Source organism: Aplysia californica, unplaced genomic scaffold (assembly GCF_000002075.1).
Source record: "Aplysia californica isolate F4 #8 unplaced genomic scaffold, AplCal3.0 scaffold00441, whole genome shotgun sequence".
Taxonomy (NCBI): Eukaryota; Metazoa; Mollusca; class Gastropoda; order Aplysiida; family Aplysiidae; genus Aplysia; species Aplysia californica.
In genome coordinates, this window is record NW_004797711.1 from 336422 (window position 1) to 356437 (window position 20016).

Consider the following 20016-nt stretch of genomic DNA (forward strand, 5'->3'; position numbering starts at 1 on the left):
CTTGCTATACATTTCTTCTTCTTATTAAGGTCTAGATCCCCTGACCCCAAGAAGATAATATAAGTCCATCCATTTCACTCATCACCACCATTATATTATATCTAAAATCATCACCGCTCTCAGATCAATGACGTACATCTATAATCCTGGAATCTATATCTGCTATTACAGTTACTTGCTATACTAAGTATGCACGTAATACACTATTGGACACTTATCATACGCACTTTTTTTCTACTAATCAGATGGCGTCAATCTCAAATATGGGCAAAGGATTTTTTTTTTTTAAGTCCATCCATTTCGAAGCCAAGGTCTCATGAGAACCCCCCATCAACCTCAACATTCACCAAGCCCAGACATGTTGTTATGGCAAGCAAACATGGCCAAAATGTCCAAAGATCGTGTTCAGTTGACCAGCAGTACACCACACACTTCTATTTTCCTTTTACTTCCTTTCCTACCTAGAGGCTCACTTTCAATAAAAACTTCCTCAACCAACCCCCCCCCCCCCCCCAACCAAAAACAAAACACTGACCAAAAAAATATTCAGAAAATAGAGCAGTAGATCTACTATTCCCAAGAACCCACAAAAGCACACAAAAGTCCACTAATTGACCAATTATAATGATCTTCTTCACACATTCCAGTGAAGAAATCAGCACACCAACCACTTACAAGACAAAATTATATTATGAAGCAGCAACAACTCAAAGACATTGATTTTCCCATCTTTTTGTTTATAAATATATTATAACTACATTCATTTCAGCTTTATTTGATTAAAATGTGCACATTTTCATGAAAGCACATAAATTATATATATAGGAAAATAATCTGGGGAAAAAAATAAAAACAAGGTATCTCCGAAACAATCTCATGCACATTTACTGAACTCATTCATTAAGTGTCTTTGTAATAAAAGGTGGCAGTGGTGGTGGTGGTCTGGGGAGGGGTGAGGTAGGGGGGGGGGGATGGGGGGGGGGGATGTTGGTGGTGGTGGTGGTGTCTGTGGCAGTTGATTTGAGGGGGGGGGTTGCAAGGAAGTGGGACGATCAAATGTACCAGACGTAAGATGGAAATGAGGTCAGGTATCCATCACGCCCAAGCCAGTCTCCCAAACCGGCCACATAACAGATCCCTTTATACAACAAACCATTCACCAGGAGAGCAAACGACAACACTCCACTGACACTAGAGACACACACAAACGAGCAGAAACACACCATAAGAAATTCAACTGGTAGATGGTAAAAACTCATGAGTGCATGTACACACACACACACACACACAAACACAGAACCATATCATCCTTTTCTTCATTCTGTACATTCATTTTCTGGCACAGATATTTGCATATACGTAAAATACATAGACGTACTTAAGAAGGTTTAAGACTACAACTACAGTTTGTGGCAGCCAGCAGTCTCATTATGTATTACCACACTCCACAAACCAATGGAGCTTTAACTTTAACTTTAAGGCAATAATTTGGATGGTGCTTTAGATATATTCATTTCGTTTCCCACCAAAGTTTTTGTGATCTGTACCAAACACAGACTCAACTTAGAAGACTAAAATGCCATCACATTTCTTAATACTGTCTAATGGTAATCTTTCAAAAGACTACAGCACATCAGCTTAACTCAAGTCTGCAATCATTTCCAGTGATGGTCTCCGTCACAATTTACAAAGACAAGATTAAAGAAGAAACTCAGTCAAATGTTCCTCTTCCCTCCACATTTGACCAGTTTTTCTTTCATCGTTCCGACAACAGCGGCAATGTGCTTCAGACTGTCACTACCCCAGCAGACCCTTGAACACTCGGAGACATTCTCCGCTTCCAGGGAAGCACACAGTGCAAGCAGACGATTGAAACTAAAACTGAAATCAAATTGATGAGTCAGCTGCACAGCTGTTTGCTGGAGCAGTTTTCTCTATCTAGTGTCAAGATCATGCACTGACTAAAGTCTAAAGCATTGCCACTTATAGCACAGAACCAAATCCACCTCTACTTCTACACACACACTGCTAATAAAAAGTCAAACCTGCTCTATGGCCATCTCGTCGCCTCATAACTATTTTGTCCAAAGTGTACTAAGTCTCAGTTGTTTGTTGTAGTAAAGGTTTTACGGTGCTCGAAACTGCATAAGGCTTCAGTCTCACAACTATTTTGTCCAAAGTGTATTTAAGTCTCAGAACTATTTTGTCCAAAGTGTACTTAAGTCTCCGTTGTTTGTTTTAGTATCTTAGAGGTTTTACGGCGCTCACAACTGCATAACGCTTCAGTTTCACAACTATTTTGTCCAAAGTGTGCTTAAGAAAAGAGTCACTTTGGACAAAAATAGTTGGGAAGCGACCACCTGTCCAAGACGATCACATGTACAAACGGCCACCGCTTCCTACTAGGCGGGGGAGTATCCTATTCTCTATGCCATAAGACACTGTCCAGCTGTCCACCTGTTTAAGACAACCACTGTTCTCCCCAACAACGGGCAGCCGTCTTGGACAATTTCCACTGTACATCATTTATCACAACACTTTTCTGCTGCCCTCACCAACCTTTTTTCGTATGGCTAACCTTTAACCTTGACAAGTTCAGTATATATATATATATATATATATATATATATATATATATATATATATATATATAAAAATATATATATAGACACACAAAGAAAAAGAAACAATAGCCTTTTCACACCAGGAGAAAACGACTCAAGTCGCCAAACAGCCACCATCAGAAAAAGTACTCATTTCTCACATTGTTTGTTACTGTAACGAGACCCACATCAACTCATTAATGGTCATTTTTTAGTGCTGGGAAAAAGTCAGATAGACAGACAAAATAACAGAGGGGAAGGAAAGAAGTAGGACCTACCAGTAGTGCCCTCCGTCTACAAGCCATATCTCACAGAAAAACATCAGATGCTTTTACGTCCCCATCGACACAATTTACGTTATTTAGGAATTTGGGATTTTTCACAGAATAAAAACAATCTGTGAACCTACAAAAAAGACAGCCACACCTCAAACATCTCTCACACAAATAAAATCCATCAGTTCAAATGAAGATTTTCCCTCATGTGTGGGGCAAAAGCTACCATTTTGTAACAATTCCACCAAATTCGACTACAAATGTATATAAATATAATAATAATATTTCAGGCACATTAACTGTTAACTGAAAACTTGCTACCAAAAGTTGCTCACAATTTTTTCAGAATAATCCTGTATTTGCATCAACATAAGCACGACTTAACAACTTTCCAACTGCTATTTCTGTCTATCTGCCTCGCTTCTGCCATCCACGATTTGACCGCTATGGTGTCGTCTATGTGCTTCTCTTTACTCAAGACTCAAAATCTACACCTGCACACATTCATCATGCAATCATCACCACACACAACAGGCTTAAAGTTAAACATACGACACTTCTCGACGATTCAAACCAGTAGTCCCACCCTGTCTCTCCATTCTCCACTCAGATGACATATATACGTAACATTCTAATCTTCACCGTAAATTCAAATCCCAAACACAAGAGACCTGCTGTATTTCAACTCACCAGCGACTCTCCCTTCACACCCAGATAAGAAATATTCTGGGACAGCTGTTCAGATGCACTAAGCTCAAAATTTTGAAAATAATATAAAAAAATTTTGCAGTTTCATAATCTGTGGTGACCGTTTGCAAGTGCTCAAGAACAAATTCGTCAAAATTCACATTCGAAATGTTGAAAAACACAAGGAAAGATAAAGAAGGTACAACTGTGAAAAGAATGAACCAGAAACAGTTTCCTCTCTCTCCTGAAAAAAAAAAAGTTGCTTTCTGGGCTCACAATATTTTTACAGCTAGCCAACGATGTCAAAATTCTAATCTTCACCACAAATTCAAAATCCCCAACAAAACAGGCACACAGTATTTCCACACAACAATAGTAACTCTCCCTTCACACTCACTACAGAAATATGTGGCACGACACGCTGGAATCAGGCGCTCGTCAATTTATGGGCATCTGGGGTTATTGGTATCATCTTAAAGCTTGTTCATTTATCTTGCTTTTGATGAAAAGAAATACCCATCGATCTTGAGGAGAAGTGAAGATATTTGTGACTGAAAGAGGTACGTTCACTGGGTTTCAGCGGTAAAGATAGAGAGAAAATGGCCGCCAAAGTTTGGTAACTTCAAAGCTAAAGAGTCCTTGAAAACTGAAAAATTTCATACTTAGATCTTTTAATCAATGTTTTTCAATGTAAGTCACATGGAAATGTGTTCTTATATGGACATAAAAGGGTTGAACAAAAAACAAAAAATTTGATTCAATTTGCAAAACTGTTGGAAAAAGGCCTGTTTCTCCATTTTTGTTATTTTGACGAGCGCCTGATTTTACCACGCTGCCTCACGTATATATTCAATGCTCTAATCTCCACCATAAAACAAAAATCCCAAACAAAACAAGCAAGCTGCATTTCCACACACAACAGCACCCACTCCCTCTTCACACTCGGCAGCATGCAAAAAATGTCCACAACACAAATCTGCCTGCTCCTGCGGGCTCGTTTACAGATCAGTTCAGACGCAATACAGTAAGATAAAAGGTTTTGAGATCTTCATAATACACATTTTAGCAAACATCAATAGAATCATGTGATGACAAACACAGAGGAGCCACATCAAACATTTAACAACAGAACAGAACTCAGTAACAACCAAGGAGAGACCACTTGCTTAGGTGTGGGGGAGGAGATAGAAAGTCTATAAGACACTGATACAGAAAGTGGAACATATATATATATATATATATATATATATATATATATATAAATATATAAATACAAATCACAAGTGCATCAGTTGTCTCCCACAAAGGAAAAAAAAAACCCGATACAAGCAGAAATACTAGCTGTAAATATTTAACAACAACATCCAACTTTCAAAGAAAACAATTCATCACCACAGAATGAGCGGGAAGAAAAATGTCCTCAAAATTACAGACATTAAAGAAAAGAAAAACAATCAAACACATTTCTACATTTCTTACAGAAAATAAAACCAGTGCTGTGTTACACAAAGATTGGCACCCACATTATACCTCCATCAAATTGGAAGCCTACAAAATTACTTTCCAATAAAACCATGAGAAAATATATAATTTTTTGTTAACTTCCACATATGAAAAAAAAAAAGAAAGAAAAAGAGATACACTAAGTGATCATGGTGCTTGACATAAAAATGTCACTGTCATCATAGAAAGATTTTGTAGATATATAAAAAGAAAAAAAATGTCCTTTTTGTGTTAGAAAGAGTTAAAAAGATAAAGTGCACACTTCCCGTGATGTTGACCACTGAACTAGACAGCTACGGGTAGAGAAAGCATGTACCTGGACAAACATCACACCAACCTGACTCCAGCGGATTTTCCCCATCTACTTCACCACGGACTACAATGAATCCTCTCCGCTCCACTTTGGAGTGGAACACAATCCCGCGACAAAACAATTAGGAAGGTTAAGTCTGATGTTTCTCACGAAAACAGACCCCCAGCAACCATTCAGTGATTAGAAAAAGCAATGGGTTTACAAGGGGTATCAAAACACCAATTAGAACCGGACATGGCATCCCATAATTATAATTAAACCTTGCAAAATAAATGCACAAAATTGAGGCATGGTTTGCTAGATATCATTGAATAGTCTCTCCAAAATAAAATAAATAACGTTCGAAGAAATGCTTTACAACACTCAAAAGGGTCGGATAAAATGATTGCCATGCAAATAAAAAAACACCCAACGATGAGAAAGAAAAGAGAAGAGTCAGTATGTATATGTAAAATACACTTTTTGCCACAAATCTGGCATTATATCTGGTTGCAGAACAAAGAGAGCACCGTACAACTGTGCCTCATTGGTCTGAAGTCACGCTTTTCTTTGAGTCACTTTGAGCAGCATTTATCTATCTTCTCCTGCAGGAGCCAGGTCTAGAGCAGACTTTAATAATCACGGTACCCCACTCACTCCCTTCCTGCCGTCTGGCTTCCCGATCAACTCGGTTCTTTTCATTGTACTATTTCAAGTTGTTCAGGCCATCTGTGTATGTCGATGTAATCTCTGTCTCCCTCTGTTCTTCTTTCCCTGTATCATTCCACACAGCAGCAGTTTATCAAATCCATATAATTCTATTTATGTGGCTAAGAATCTCAACCATCTCTTTTTGGTGGTTCTATAGATCTTTCATAACGATCATCTGTCGGAGTCACAATCATCTGTCGGAGTCACAATCATCTGTCAAGGTCACAATCATCTGTCGGAGTCACAATCATCTGTCGGAGTCACAATCATCTGTCGGGGTCACAATCATCTGTCGGGGTCACAATCATCTGTCGGGGTCACAATCATCTGTCGGAGTCACAATCATCTGTCGGAGTCACAATCATCTGTCGGGGTCACAATCATCTGTGAGGCCAGTCATTTAACAACACTTCCACAAACACAAAAAAATCAAAACCAGTAAAACGGAGAAGACACGAATCACGTGTCAAATTACACTCTACAAAAAAATATAAGCCTGCATCTGTAAAATTGCCACCTGCATTTGACAGCATCAAAATTAAGAAATGAAATAAATTGCATAAAACACAGGGTAAAATCAAAAGACAAAAGCAACCACATGAAGGTTTTAAAATGCAAACTGGCATAAATTTATGGCATAAACTTAAACATAGCAAGTTATTTGAAGCATACATTCAACATTCCCGTACAAAACCCCCCCAAATATATTAAATCAACTTATTGCTCACTATAACAATATAGTGGAATGAAAATGCACAAATGATAGAAACCCGAGAAAAAAAACAACAAAACAAAACATAGAATTCATCCACGTACAAGCAAATTTTACAGCAAGAATGGGGGTGGGTGGGTGGGTGAGCTTCAAGAAACTATTTTTAAGCCGGGTATCTCTTTAAGAAGAGACACTTTTTTAAAAGGGATAATTTCATATCTATACTAGAAGGGGGAAAATATGAGCAATAAAGACAAAATTGAGAGCAAATAAAAGTGTGATGTATCATGATAATAATAATAGATAGCATTTGAATAGCGCAAATCCCCGCTCAACAGCAAGCTTTATGCGCTTCATAATCTATACTGTTATCCCAGCAGACCTGAGAGCATTCTGAAACAAACTCAACTTCCTGGGAAGCATACAGTGCAAGCAGCCATTTACAGGTGCTAAAACACTAACATACTGACAAAATCTTTCGCTGTCTATAGCCGGGTACCCATTCCCACCTCGGTGAAGTGGGGAAAATTTGTGTAAAGTGCCTTTCCCAACGACACAACCGCAGGCCCGCGGCTCGAACTCCCGACCCCGCAACCTCACGATTACGAGTCCGGTAGCCTAACCACTGGGCCACCGATGCCATTTGGTTTATGTAATTGTAATGAAATCACAGTGCTGGGAGGCCACAGGTTTACCGCAAATTATTAAAAACACGTACCAAGGAGCTGTCAATATTGTAACAAAAAGTCACAACCAATCATTTGAGAGAGAGAGAGAGAGAGAGAGAGAGAGAGAGAGAGAGAGAGAGAGAGGGAGAGAGAGAGGGAGAGCGAGAGAGAGAGCAAGAGAGAGAGAGAGAGCGAGAGAGAGACAGAGAGCAAGGCAGAGAGAGAGAGAGAGAGAAAGAGAGAGAGACAGAGAGAGAGAATGAAATAGAGAGAGAGAGAGACAGAGAGACACAGACTTCGAATAAATAACCGGCTTTTCTATCCTCTGTCTTGATGAACCATACAAAACAACCAGTCATCCTATCTTAAGCATAACCACACAACTATATCAAAATTACAATTCTTACCATTTCCAGTCACAAAACAGAATAAGAAAGAAAGAAAAGGAAAAAAACAAAACCCCAATGTCGAAAAACCTAATGATTTACCAAACCCTCAAACCTTAATAAGACTATCTCCACTGATGTTTCTTTCCCCTTAACTCTTTCCCTGCCAATATATGGTGTATCATTGACGTTCTGCGACACACCTCTGCCAATGTCGATCCACAACCTAACGTCCATATGGTACTCAATCCTTCACTTCCTTTCTTGTCCATGTTTTTAGTAATTTTTCAAAAACAACTAATAACGATAATTCTTGTTGAAAACATGTTACTACTCGGTTCTATTGACTTCATCTTACATGGAAAGAGTTAAGAAGTCAGGTAATATGTTTTTAAAATTCAGCTTCAAATTTTTTTTTTAATAGGGAAAAGACACCCCCACCCCCCTTCAAAACATAAAGAAAAGAGCACCAGAAAAACCCCAAAAAAAGAAGCAACACACTCGAAAACAGGCCAGGAAACAGCATCCATGCAATCAACGGAAAAATGCACAAACCCACACACTACTAGCACTAGTAGAACAAGAATAAAAATACACACAATCATTTAAATCTGAGATAAAAACCAAAAAAATCTCTACAAACACGTGGAAGCAATGCTCATATATTCTGCGTAGATTTTCTCGAGTATCACAGCACATTTCCCGTCACCTCCCTACTCGGTGCAGCGGGAGCTCTCCGGTGATCTGTTGCCCGCCCACCCGCCTCACTCCGCGGGTCGCACATAGGGTGGGGCACAAGCCAGTTAGTACAGTGTTACATTAGTTCCTACCTAGCAGCTGCTCTAGAAAAGCCTCATATCATTGGGACTTGCGAGAGGACATCTTTCGCTGTCTGCTCCTGCAGAGAGATGAGGAAAAGTAATAAAATAATTTAAAATTAATAAATTACACTTTTATTTGTCCCAGAAGGGCACTTTTGTTAGTTTTAGTAGAGGTTTTACGGCACTCGCAACTGCATAAGGTCATATGAGTGCCAGAAGATTAGAGGTGTTACAAGAGAGTAACAAACATAAAAAAGAAGGAGGGGAGATAAGGACGATAGATGTTTGATAGGAAAGAAGGAGCAAACCACACCAGAGCACCCACCAACCACCCACGAAGGGCACATTGGTTTACAATGGCAAACATACATAATTATAAATACGTACATACATAATACATGCACAAATACATACATAAATACATAATTATAAATAGGCCTACGTACATACATAAATACATGCACAAATACATACATGAATACACAATATTACACAAATACAGAACAGTTTACAACCATGCCATTGTCGGTCGCCACTGCGCACGTAGGTGAATGGGTTAAACACCCTGATCAACACCATTCGCTTTAACAGGGAGATGAGAAAAGCCACAAAACAGTCAGATCTTCCTGTTTTGGTACAGCACAACTCGCAACTTTACCCTCCTCGTGTTAACTAGCCAATGAATTAAATTGGCCACAAGTCTCATTTTGTGGTGCCATGGCCAATTTAATTGGCCGTACTTTGAGTCCCTTTTTCAGGTTCATTTATCCTCAATTTTGCTTTTTCACAATTGAAAATCACCCCAAAAAATGACCACTTTCCACATCGTCTCTTAACATATTTTTTTCCATAGTAATACCATTGCGCAAGACGTCCACCTTTCTCAAGACAACCGCTCTTCTTCTCAACAGTGGGTTGCCATCTTTCTCAACAGTGGGTTGCCATCTGGACAAATTCAAAGGTACTACCACCATAATCAAAAAGTAACCTACCACTGTGGCACCTACGTTTATTTATTTTATTTAGTAGAGGTTCTAAGGCGCTCGCAACTGCATAAGGTCATATGAGCGTCAAGGGGTGGATGTCAACAGAGAAGTCTTTACAGGGAATCGGACTTACTCTGCTCACCTCTCTAGCTTCAACAGCACAAAGTCTGCTTCGACTTTCAAGGCACCACGGAAATAGCGGGTCACAAGAGAGTGACAAACATATAAAAGAGGTAGAGGAAAATGACGATAGTAAGGATTAGGAAAGAAAAAGCAGCAGTTCCCCCTATGTTGTTCCGGCACAGTATGAGCATGACATTGATGAATCAGCTCATTTACAATTCTACTGTGCATAAGAACGAGAAATGTCCCCCCCCCTTTGGGAATGGCCTAAAGACACTTCAGTCAGTGCACTGCCACAGGGTGGGGGGGGGGGGGGGGTCGCGCCTGCGTTGAATGCAGGTTTCCACAACTGCAACAAAGATGAGGGAACATACCTGGCCTCTGACCTGGAGCAGGTGTACTCGAACCACAAAACATGCGGGATCAACGTGGAGTCTCTCAGCATGAACAGTTCCCCCACAGGGCTAAGGAGACAACAAGGAACGTTGACTTGGTGAAAAAAAAAAACCACAAAAAAAAAATAAAATGCTACCCAAAAAGTGATCATTGTGCTGGACATAAAAATCACCATTAAAAAAAAAGAATGACGATACCCAAAAAGTGATCATTGTACTCAACATTTTTAAAAAATGATGATACCCAAAAGGTGATCACTGTGCTCGACATAAAAATGTTTGAGGTAATCAAACTAAGATTTTAAGTAGGTAATAAGAAAAAACAAAAATGTCCTTTTTGTGTTAGAAGGAAGAGAGAGACAAAGTATACACTACCCCCTGATGTTGGCTATTGAGCTTGATAGTTACAGGTAAGGGGAAGGGTCTCAAACACAACACCAACTCCACTCCTCAGGATAGGTAGAGAGTATGTAAGCATTGGTGAGGGAGGGTGTGTGTGTGTGTGTGTGTGTGTGTGTGTGTGTGTGTGTGCGTGTGTGTGTGTGTGTGTGTGTGTGTGTGCCTGTGGTGTGTGTGTGTGTGAGTGTGTGCCTGTGGTGTGTGTGTGTGTGAGAGTGCGTATGTGGTGTGTGTGTGCACGTGTGTGTGTGTGTGTGTGTGTGTGTGTGTGTGTGTGTGTGTGTGTGTGTGCGTGTGTGTGAGTGTGAGTGAGTGTGTGTATGTGTGTGTGTGCGCGCGCGTGTGCGTATGTGTGCGCGCGCATGTGTGTGTGTGTGTGTGTGTGCGCGCATGTGTGCGTATGTGTGTGCGCGCGCGCGCGCGCGCGTGCGCGCGTGCGTGCGTGCGTGCGTGCGTGCGTGCGTGTGTGTGTGTGGTGGTGGTGTTTAGGAGTTCAGCCTGCAGGGAGTAGTTTTCTCCTCTCCATGTTAAAAGGCTTGATTTTCCTCCAATAATGTGCCTGATGACATCATAGAAATCACATTCAAAACTCATCGTCATCATCCAGAGCCAGATCTGCGACAGACATCGGCATTCCTTTGCTCGGATGCTCCCAAAAAAGCTACGTTTCCCTGATCTTTCCCTGTTACCCATTTGTTTAGGTTCCCTAAGTATGTCGTTCTGGGCCTACCCCTGCCTCGCTTGCCCTCAGTTTTGCCAGTGAGAGCTAGATGTTCAAGACCCTTATGTCTATTCAGGAGTCCCAAAAACTGCATTTGTCGTTTCCTGATTGAAGTGATTGTTTTTAATATTCAGAACTACTATTCCTTATTTCAAAAACCGGACGTTGAATGACATCATAGCCCTACCAGAGTTTTACACACTTTGTTTGATGTAACAAACTGGCAACTCATCTACGTGTGATCTCAAAAAGCACTGTCCCATCACTAGCAGCAGCTGGTAGAACCTGACGCATAACATTATGATGTACAGTCACCCCTGTTTGAACCGCCACCTGTCCAAGACAATCACCAGGGTTCCTGACATGAACTTCCCACCAAATTCAAGGAGACTTCTAGTAGGTTTCAAGGAGAAATTTTTTTAAATTCAAGGAGATTTGGTTAAGAAATTCAGGCTGAACGCTTATTTCCGATAGGCCTACACTTGTCTGAAAGGGAATCGTAGTTTCGACTTTCCGACAAAAACTTTGTTCATGTCCGATCTGGTAAAATTCAAGGAGTAGGAGTTTTCAAGGAGGTTCTTCAAATTCAAGGAGTTTTCAAGGAGATTTTTCCTTGAACGCAAATTCAAGCAATTTTCAAGAAGTCCTTGAATTCAAGAAGGCTGCAAGAACCCTGAATCACCTGTACCAACGACCACTTCCCACCTCGTGCATTATTTTTATACCATAATGACACTGTCCAACAGGTACACCTGCCTAAGACAACCATTTTTCCACTCCACTTTGGGTGGCCATCTTGGGCGATTTCCCCTGTCTAAGCAAACATACCCTGGAGCTTCATTTTTACTCCTAGCATAAACTAAGCAAAAGCTGCACCGTTCAGCAACTTTGAACAATCTCGGTACAAAGCATTTGGCGTACAAATTGTTTTTCTCCTGCACTTTTTCAGGACAGTTCACAAACCATTGTCTAAACCTTTGTGCCTATAGTCCGATAAAAATAATAATACGAGATGGCATAAAATAGAACATTATTACTCTTTTTTAAAAGTATCAATAGAGGGTTTACCGCGCTCGCAACTGCATAAGGTCATAAGAGCGTCAGAGGATTAGAGGTGTTACAAGAGAGTAACAAACATAAAAAAGAAGAAAGGGAGATAAGAACGATAGATGTTTGATAGGAAGAACATTATTACTCTGAGAAAGCCCATTGTTCTAACAATAACTGTTACATAAAGGTGACAAAGGGTACCGACACAATGCCAAAGGCAATAGCTAACATTCCCCCCCCCCCTTTCTTTACATATATAGGCGTTTTTACACCACCAGCAACACAATTTCTATTATTTAGGAGGTGAGCTTCACCCTGCTTGTCAGAGCTGTCCTGAGCTGAAAGGGACACAACAACCCAGCAGAAAGACCGAGCTACCCAATAAAAATACTCCCCCACCCGGGAATCAAACGACGAGGGTCTTCCACGTGCGATGGCAAAACTCCTAACCATTACACCACAGATGCTGGTGCACTCCCTTCCCCTCCTCCACCCTTCCCCCCCCCCTTTTTTTTGGTCCTGTGTCCTAATCTTGGTGCCAGTATTTGTTGGTTACGTAAGAATGTACAGACATGGTGCAAATTGTTATGTTTCCTAGAGAAACGAAACAAGGTAAAGAGGAATTTTGTTAAGTCGGTAATGATGCTGATGATGATGATGCCGACGATGATGATGACTTTTTTTGTTGTTTGTTTCCTTAATGGGCCTGGTGGACTCCACGAAGAAATCTTCGAGCCAGAGCGAGGCTCTCTTTTTCGGTTCCATTATCAACATGCTTAACGGCACCTCCACTCGTCCAAATAACTCCATTCGAATTGCCATTGTTCCTGGACATTCAAACATATGTTTGACATCCTCCTTTTCATGGCTGCATCTGATGATGATGATGATGATAATGATGATGATGCTGATGATGACGGTACCCTCCCCCCCCCCCCTTACTTCCTCCTCGTGTGTTTTACCTGTTAGCAATCAATGGGAACAACGGGGTCAGCAGAAGCTGCACAAGAGCGAACCACAGACCGGCCATGACGGAGCCCAGCGCCCCACCCAGGACTACTTGGCTCACTGTGTGATACTTCAGGTACACCCTGCAACAACAGAGAAAGGACATTCATAAACTTTGGGACAACATTTGTAAACTTCAGGTACACCCTCCAACAACACAAAGGACAACCTTTATAAAATTCAGGTACACCTCGCAACAACAGAGAAAGGACAATGTTTATAAACTTTAGGACAACGTTTATAAACTTTAGGATAACGTTTATAAACTTTAGGTACACCCTGCAACAATATAAAGGACAACCTTTATAAAATTCAGGTACATTTTAGTTTTCATAAGAGTTTTACGGCACTTGCAACACAATAAGGTCATATAAGTGCCTAAGAATAGATTATGTGTTACAAGAGAGTAACATACACACAAAAAAGAAGAAGGGGAGATAAGGATGGCAGATGTTTGATAGAGGAAAGAAGGAGCAAACCACACCCAAGCACCCGCCAGACACCCACAGAGAAGGTCCATGACACTAACAAATTACAAAGAAGACAAACACATGCACAAAAACTAACAAAAAATTTTTAAGTCAAATTTTAAAACCTGAAGTAAATTACCTGCTCCATCCAACAATGAAAGCACAGATGACGCCCCCGGCACCACAGGCATACTTCCACAGGTCATCAATTATATTGGAGTTCTTGTATAACCTGGAAAACAACACCATACAACATCTGCAATATCACTCACTACCCTCTCCAATTCCATGGGTTTTACATCACATTTTGTGTTTTTTAGTAGATGGTTTTACGGCGCTTGCAGAGAAGTCTTTACAGGGAATCAGACTTACTCTGCTCACCTCACCTCTCTAGCTTCAACAGCACAAAGTCTGCTTCTACTATTAAGGCACCCCGGAAATAGCGGGTCACAAGAGTGTGACAAACATAAAAAAGAAGTAAAGGAAAATGACAATAGTAAGGATAAGGAAAGAAAAAGCAGCAGTTCCCTGTTGTAGATCAGGCACAGCTATGAGCGTGACATTGATGAATCAGCCCATTTACAATTCTACTGTGCTTGAACGAGAAATGTCCCCCCTTTGGGAATGGCCTAAGGACACTACAGTCAGTGGCACTGCCCCGGGGGATTGCAATATAACTACTCTCTTCCATTCCATGGGTACAACATCACATTTTGGGAATTATCAGAAAGTGGCAGGTTGGATCTTTGTGCTCATGAGTCTCTAAATCAGTTTATAGTTTTAATAGAGGTTTTACGGCGCTCGCAATGGCATAAGGTTATATGAGCGCCAGAAGATTAGAGGTGTAACAAGTGTAACAAGAGATTAACAAACATGAAAAAGAAGAAGGGGAGATAGTTAGTTTAGCAAAGAGTTTTACGGCACTTGCAACACAATAAGGTCATATAAGTGCCGAAGATTAGAGGTGTTACAAGAGAGTAACAACAAACGTAAAAAAGGAGGAGAGATAAGGACGATAGATGTTTAAGAGGAAAGAAGGAGCAAACCACACCAAAGCACCCGCCAACCACCCATAAGGGGAGATAAGGACGATAGATGCTTGATAGGAAAGAAGAAGCAAACCACAACAGAGCACCCATTAACCACCCACTCTCTAAATCAGGAAAGACATCACAACAGAAAAGAGTGAAAGAAAATGAGTGTAACTATTATTTTTTAAGTAATGTGTTTACGCCCAGACCATTTAGGAGGCCGGCTTCGACCTTGTCTGTCAGGGCCAGCCCAGGCTGGTAGGGATACAACATCTTAGCAGAAAGACAGAGATAACAGATAAAAATCCACCCCAGGTGTCCTGCGTGTGACAGCAAAAGCACCTGACCACTACACCTCAGACGCCAGTTATGTGCAACCTGCAGCATAATCAAACACGTCATGGGAAAGGACAAAACCAGGGAAGAACGAGGGGCCAAATTATGAAATTAGCCTTCCTCATATCAAACATTTGGGACAGTAAATTATAATTAATAATAATAACAACTGCATTTACACAGCGCATGCGTTGCTTTAATGGAAATGAGGCTTTACAGTGCTCTAAAAGAGGCAAACTTTTCTCTGCCCGAATTAAGCCTCATTGGCCACACCAGAAGCCACGGTTTATCTTAACCGTTATTTCTTCTACTTCCATTTGTTCTTAAATATTCTCCTCTCCAGATGCACTGGTCATCGTCAGACATTTGACAGCTGAACTATCATTATTATTATTACAATAGGGAGAAAAGAAAATGTTTAACTAAAGAGTGAACTACATACCTGATCAAAAGAAACAATGTGAAGTATGTTGCAAAGAACCACATGAACTGAGAGTGACTGGATGGCATCCCGTACTCTGTGTACAAGTTTTGACGACCTGTCACAGAAATTGATTAGTTTTAGTTCCAGTAAGAGTTTTACAGTACTTGCAACACAAAAAAGTCACCTAGTGCTGAAGATTAAGGGTTACTATTAGTTACTAAAGAAAAAATATAAAGGAAAGAAGGAGAGATAAGGACTGATAGGAAAGAAGGAGCAAACCACACCAGAGCACCAGTCAACCAACCACTAAAAGTAAATATCCATTAATATACTACCTGAGTAGAGACAACTGCAGCAAAGGTTAGGGAAGAGTTCACAGTTCAATGTGATCCTGCCTTAAGCAAACTTGTAGGCCCTACCCATTCAACGTGTGGTGTAAGTATAGGTGGAGCTCATATGCGAGTGCAATGTTCAGGGAAAACAAACACGTCGGTCAGTTCACACCTTGTACCGCAGACAAATTGTACCTTTTCATCGAGTTTTATAGCGCACATGCGATCATATTCATGAGGGTGGATGATCTTTGACACGACGGGCAGTTCAACGATCTCAACTTTTCATTCTTGGTTGATCAGCTGGGCCTGCCTGGGGTATTTTTTCCGTAAATTATGATTTGAAAAACGGGATCTTAGCCAACTGCAGACTTCAAAGCGAATCAGAGCAGGATCATAGGGGTGACTTTTGTATAGTAAAAATTCTGTTTCCTTAAAACAGCTGGATCTTAAGCGAACTGGGATCGTAAGAGGTGGGATTTTTAGGCCGACACTACTGTACTTTTAAAGCAATTTTTATACAGCATAATAGACGCAACATGGAATTTTTGTAAAAACCTAATTGTACAAAATTTTTTGACAAACTATTCACCAGCATGCAAAAATGCTTTTTGGACAATCAGTATTATTATCAACAATAAAATGAAAGCAAATATTCATTAAAAGACTATGATTTGTTTTTAGTACGGTTTTACGGCCCTCGCAATTGCATTAGACCATATGAGCGCCAAGGGGTGGGTGTCAACAGAGAAGTCCTCACAGGGAATCAGACTTACTCTTCTCACCTTTCTAGCTTCAACAGCACAAAGTCTGCTTCGACTATCATGGCACCCTGGAAATAGCGGGTCACAAACGCAACTATAAAATCTTTTAAACACTTAAATGACACACAGACACATTTGTTTAAAATGACCTCATGGATGTATAAAAAAAACGAAGAAAAGACTGAAATACTTACCTCTAAGGGGACGTGGTTCCCTGACTGTGTGTTTCACAGCCAAGTTGATAGCTTCATTCATCACAATGCCAGCAAAAAATGCAATCTGAAATAAGTAGATTGTTCACATGCCTTTCAGTATTGAAGACCAGTTAGGACGTCAAAGATTATTTTGAGGAATCAAAGAGTTTAGTTTAGTAAGAGTCTTACAGCACTCACAACAGCATTAGGTCATATGAACGCACAAAACACAAGTTGGTTGCATTCACAACAGTTCACAGCACGGCTTCATTTTGGTCAATATTTTGATTTATTATTTCTAAAATTCACGGAAAAATTTGAAGAATCAAAGAGTAATCAAATAGAAACAAGTTAATTCTGATAAACATTAACAGCAAAAGAAACATTCCATTTTAAAAAATCAAGGTAAATGCATTTCTACTTCGACACTCACGACTCTTGTCTATTTCTCCTTTCTAAAGCAGTGTTCTTTCCCTTCACATGTGTCAGGGTTCCGTTCATCAGCCCTGATTCTAGACAACAAAAGGAGTATGAAATGTGGTATGAACCAGCATGATACCTTCGTCGCAATCTTTCTGGCACTTTTTTTTGGGTTGAAAACTTGGCCAGTGTGACATAAAACCCTGCTTGTAAACAAAACACTCACTTACCGTGTGTAAATCTCTACGGAACAGAGTGAGGGTTACGAAGCTCACAATGAGCATAAACGGAAGTAAGCTGAACCATGCCAAGATCAAACCTAAGAAATCTCCTGAAAAAGAAAACAGAAAAACAGAAAAATAAAACTTTAACATTATGAAAGTGTAACACGATTCACAACAATGCTTGCAAAATTCTTTGAATTATTTATAACCTCTTCGAATATCTTGGTCTTCGAAAAACAAAACAAAAAAATCCAAAAATTGGCGTAAACGTGAAAATAATTCTCGCCAATAACTTCATGCAGTCATGTGCCAATTTCCTCAAACTGAAAATTCTGCAGTTCACAGAACTGAGGATGGAACGGTCTTGAGAATGTCCCAAGTCAGAATTCCCAACCACTACTACTTCCATTATACATGTTTCTTGAAACAACACAGGCGTGCAAAGATCCAACACAACAACTAAATTCGACATAGACATTTAGGAAAATAGTGCTTCGAGTTTCTGCTGACAAAAAGTTTAACGAGTGCTTCCCACGACAGAAAAGAAGGCAGAATAAGATTTTACAAAAAATCCGGCACAACAGTCGGAACCCAAAAAAAAATAAAAATCCGGATACACAGGATCAACATTGAGATAATCAAGATGCTTGGAAATTTGGGGCAAAAAATCTGAATATCCCGAATACATCGGGATGAGTGGCAGGTTTGGAAAATAAACTAATTCTTTATTCTTCAGAGCCATCCCAGTCGTTCGATGGTGGACAATTCATGCTTACTAGATCTAATGTGTTAAAGAAGGATGGGGGTAATCTCACGGCAAGGGTAAACTCAAGGCACGAGACCGGCAAATATAATGTGAGCGACCACAATGTGGGCAGAGCTTCTGTGCTCAAGCAAGCCTGTGTCGCCGGGAACTGCGCACAGATGATTGATAAGTAGATTCTAGGTCTTCTGCTTCTGACATAGAGTAACAAACAAAATGTGACTGCGGTGTTATGTGTGTGGGTGTGTTGTTAAATCATTGACTCGGCTTCGGGGTAGAGAAGGGGGGAAATGATGACTGCCAGACGCATATTACTTGAGTTTTAAAGTGTATGCAAACCCCCGAAACGAAATTTTAAAGAGTAAAGCTCACGCACCACCAAAACTAAAAGGGGGTAATTTGCAGGTTTACGGGGTAATATACGCACAAATGTGTGTAAAGGGGAGCCCTAATTCATTACGTAGATCTACGTCAAGACTAGCTTATTACTGTAATAATGATCAGTTGCCGGGGGGGAAAAAGACTGACGCGTATGCGACGTTCAACACCCGGACCGATAGTGCCCCCCCCCCCCCCCTCCCTGACACGCACACACAGCCACACGTGTGCAGGCCGCCCATCCAACCCCGACACACACTAACGAGCCATCTTAAAATGCTTCTAACGGCATCTTGACAAATAAACATTTATTAGAACCGCTATAACTTTTCAGGCCGGCCTCAAATTCATCATAAGATAAAAACTCGGCTCCTGCACAATTTTTTAACGCCATTTTGCCCGAAGTGATCCCGGTCTCTACCCAGCCTGAGGCGAGTCACGAGTGAGGCAGGACAGGAAGCCGGAGTCACAAGTCACAGGAAGTCGGAAGTGATGTCATGCTGGACAAGAATTAAGAATCAGAGTTCGAATAACATTGTTAAATTCGGACTCGAGTCCGAATAGTCACTTCGTTCTAAATACACATGAATAGTAGATCTACACTGTACTATTATACTATTATCTACGAATGGTCTATAGGCCTACTATAGACTAGATCTGGAATCTAGATTGACAACCGCCGATGCAATTGCAATGTTGTCAACGCTGCTGTCAACTCGCAATCATCTCCTCAGTCAAATCAGTGCAGTGTCTTCTTGCCACTGACACTGTGTGGTGCTTTGCAACAGCCGACATGACAAAACAACTCCTTCTGTTCTACTGATTAGGGTGAAAAATGCATCAGTTCTATTCAAACTTAACACCCTTACCTTTAGGGTATTCAACATGGGTAAGTGACACCGCCTTCCAATCCTGTGGGTTGAACTCGTCAGGATCAACATTCGTTTCTGTTCCCATGTCAGCCATCTTGGATTAGTGATAAATGCCGCATGCGCGTTGCCTAACGTAAAGTCGAAATGAAAACATACACATTGGAGAGCTTCAACTGTCCAAGTTACGACCTCTTTTCGTTGCCCAGTTTCTCAATTTTTTTTACATAACTTCTTCGCACGGTTCAAAGTTTCTGCGGTTTTCCTAAACTCTTAGTAAGATTTATCCACTGATGTCCGCTAGAAAATTCATATTCTAGTGTATATTTTTTATCAATCAGTTTGCAAATAATCGTAATCATCTGCGGACAGTAGTGCCAGTAAGCCTCTATCCATGAAATATTAACCTCTCCACATCAACTACACACACAGTCGTGGTGGTCCACCTCAGACACAATAATGTCAACTCCC

General features: G+C 40.6%; 2 protein-coding genes across 2 annotated transcripts in view; one reads left to right on the forward strand and one right to left on the reverse strand.

Annotated features, from left to right (window-relative positions):
• LOC101849949 (alpha-tubulin N-acetyltransferase 1) overlaps positions 1-20016 on the forward strand; it is a gene marked incomplete in the record, with an annotated part of 361461 nt that overhangs the window by 272043 nt on the left and 69402 nt on the right.
• On the reverse strand, positions 8098-19675 carry LOC101851975 (dolichyldiphosphatase 1). The gene is made up of 8 exons (XM_005104907.3): positions 19546-19675; positions 17542-17642; positions 16892-16976; positions 15620-15716; positions 13950-14042; positions 13295-13423; positions 10142-10231; positions 8098-8735 (listed from the first exon to the last, which is right to left on the reverse strand). Exons 1-8 carry the CDS (start codon positions 19640-19642, stop codon positions 8696-8698), a joined length of 732 nt encoding a protein of 243 aa, XP_005104964.2. The 5' UTR covers positions 19643-19675; the 3' UTR covers positions 8098-8695.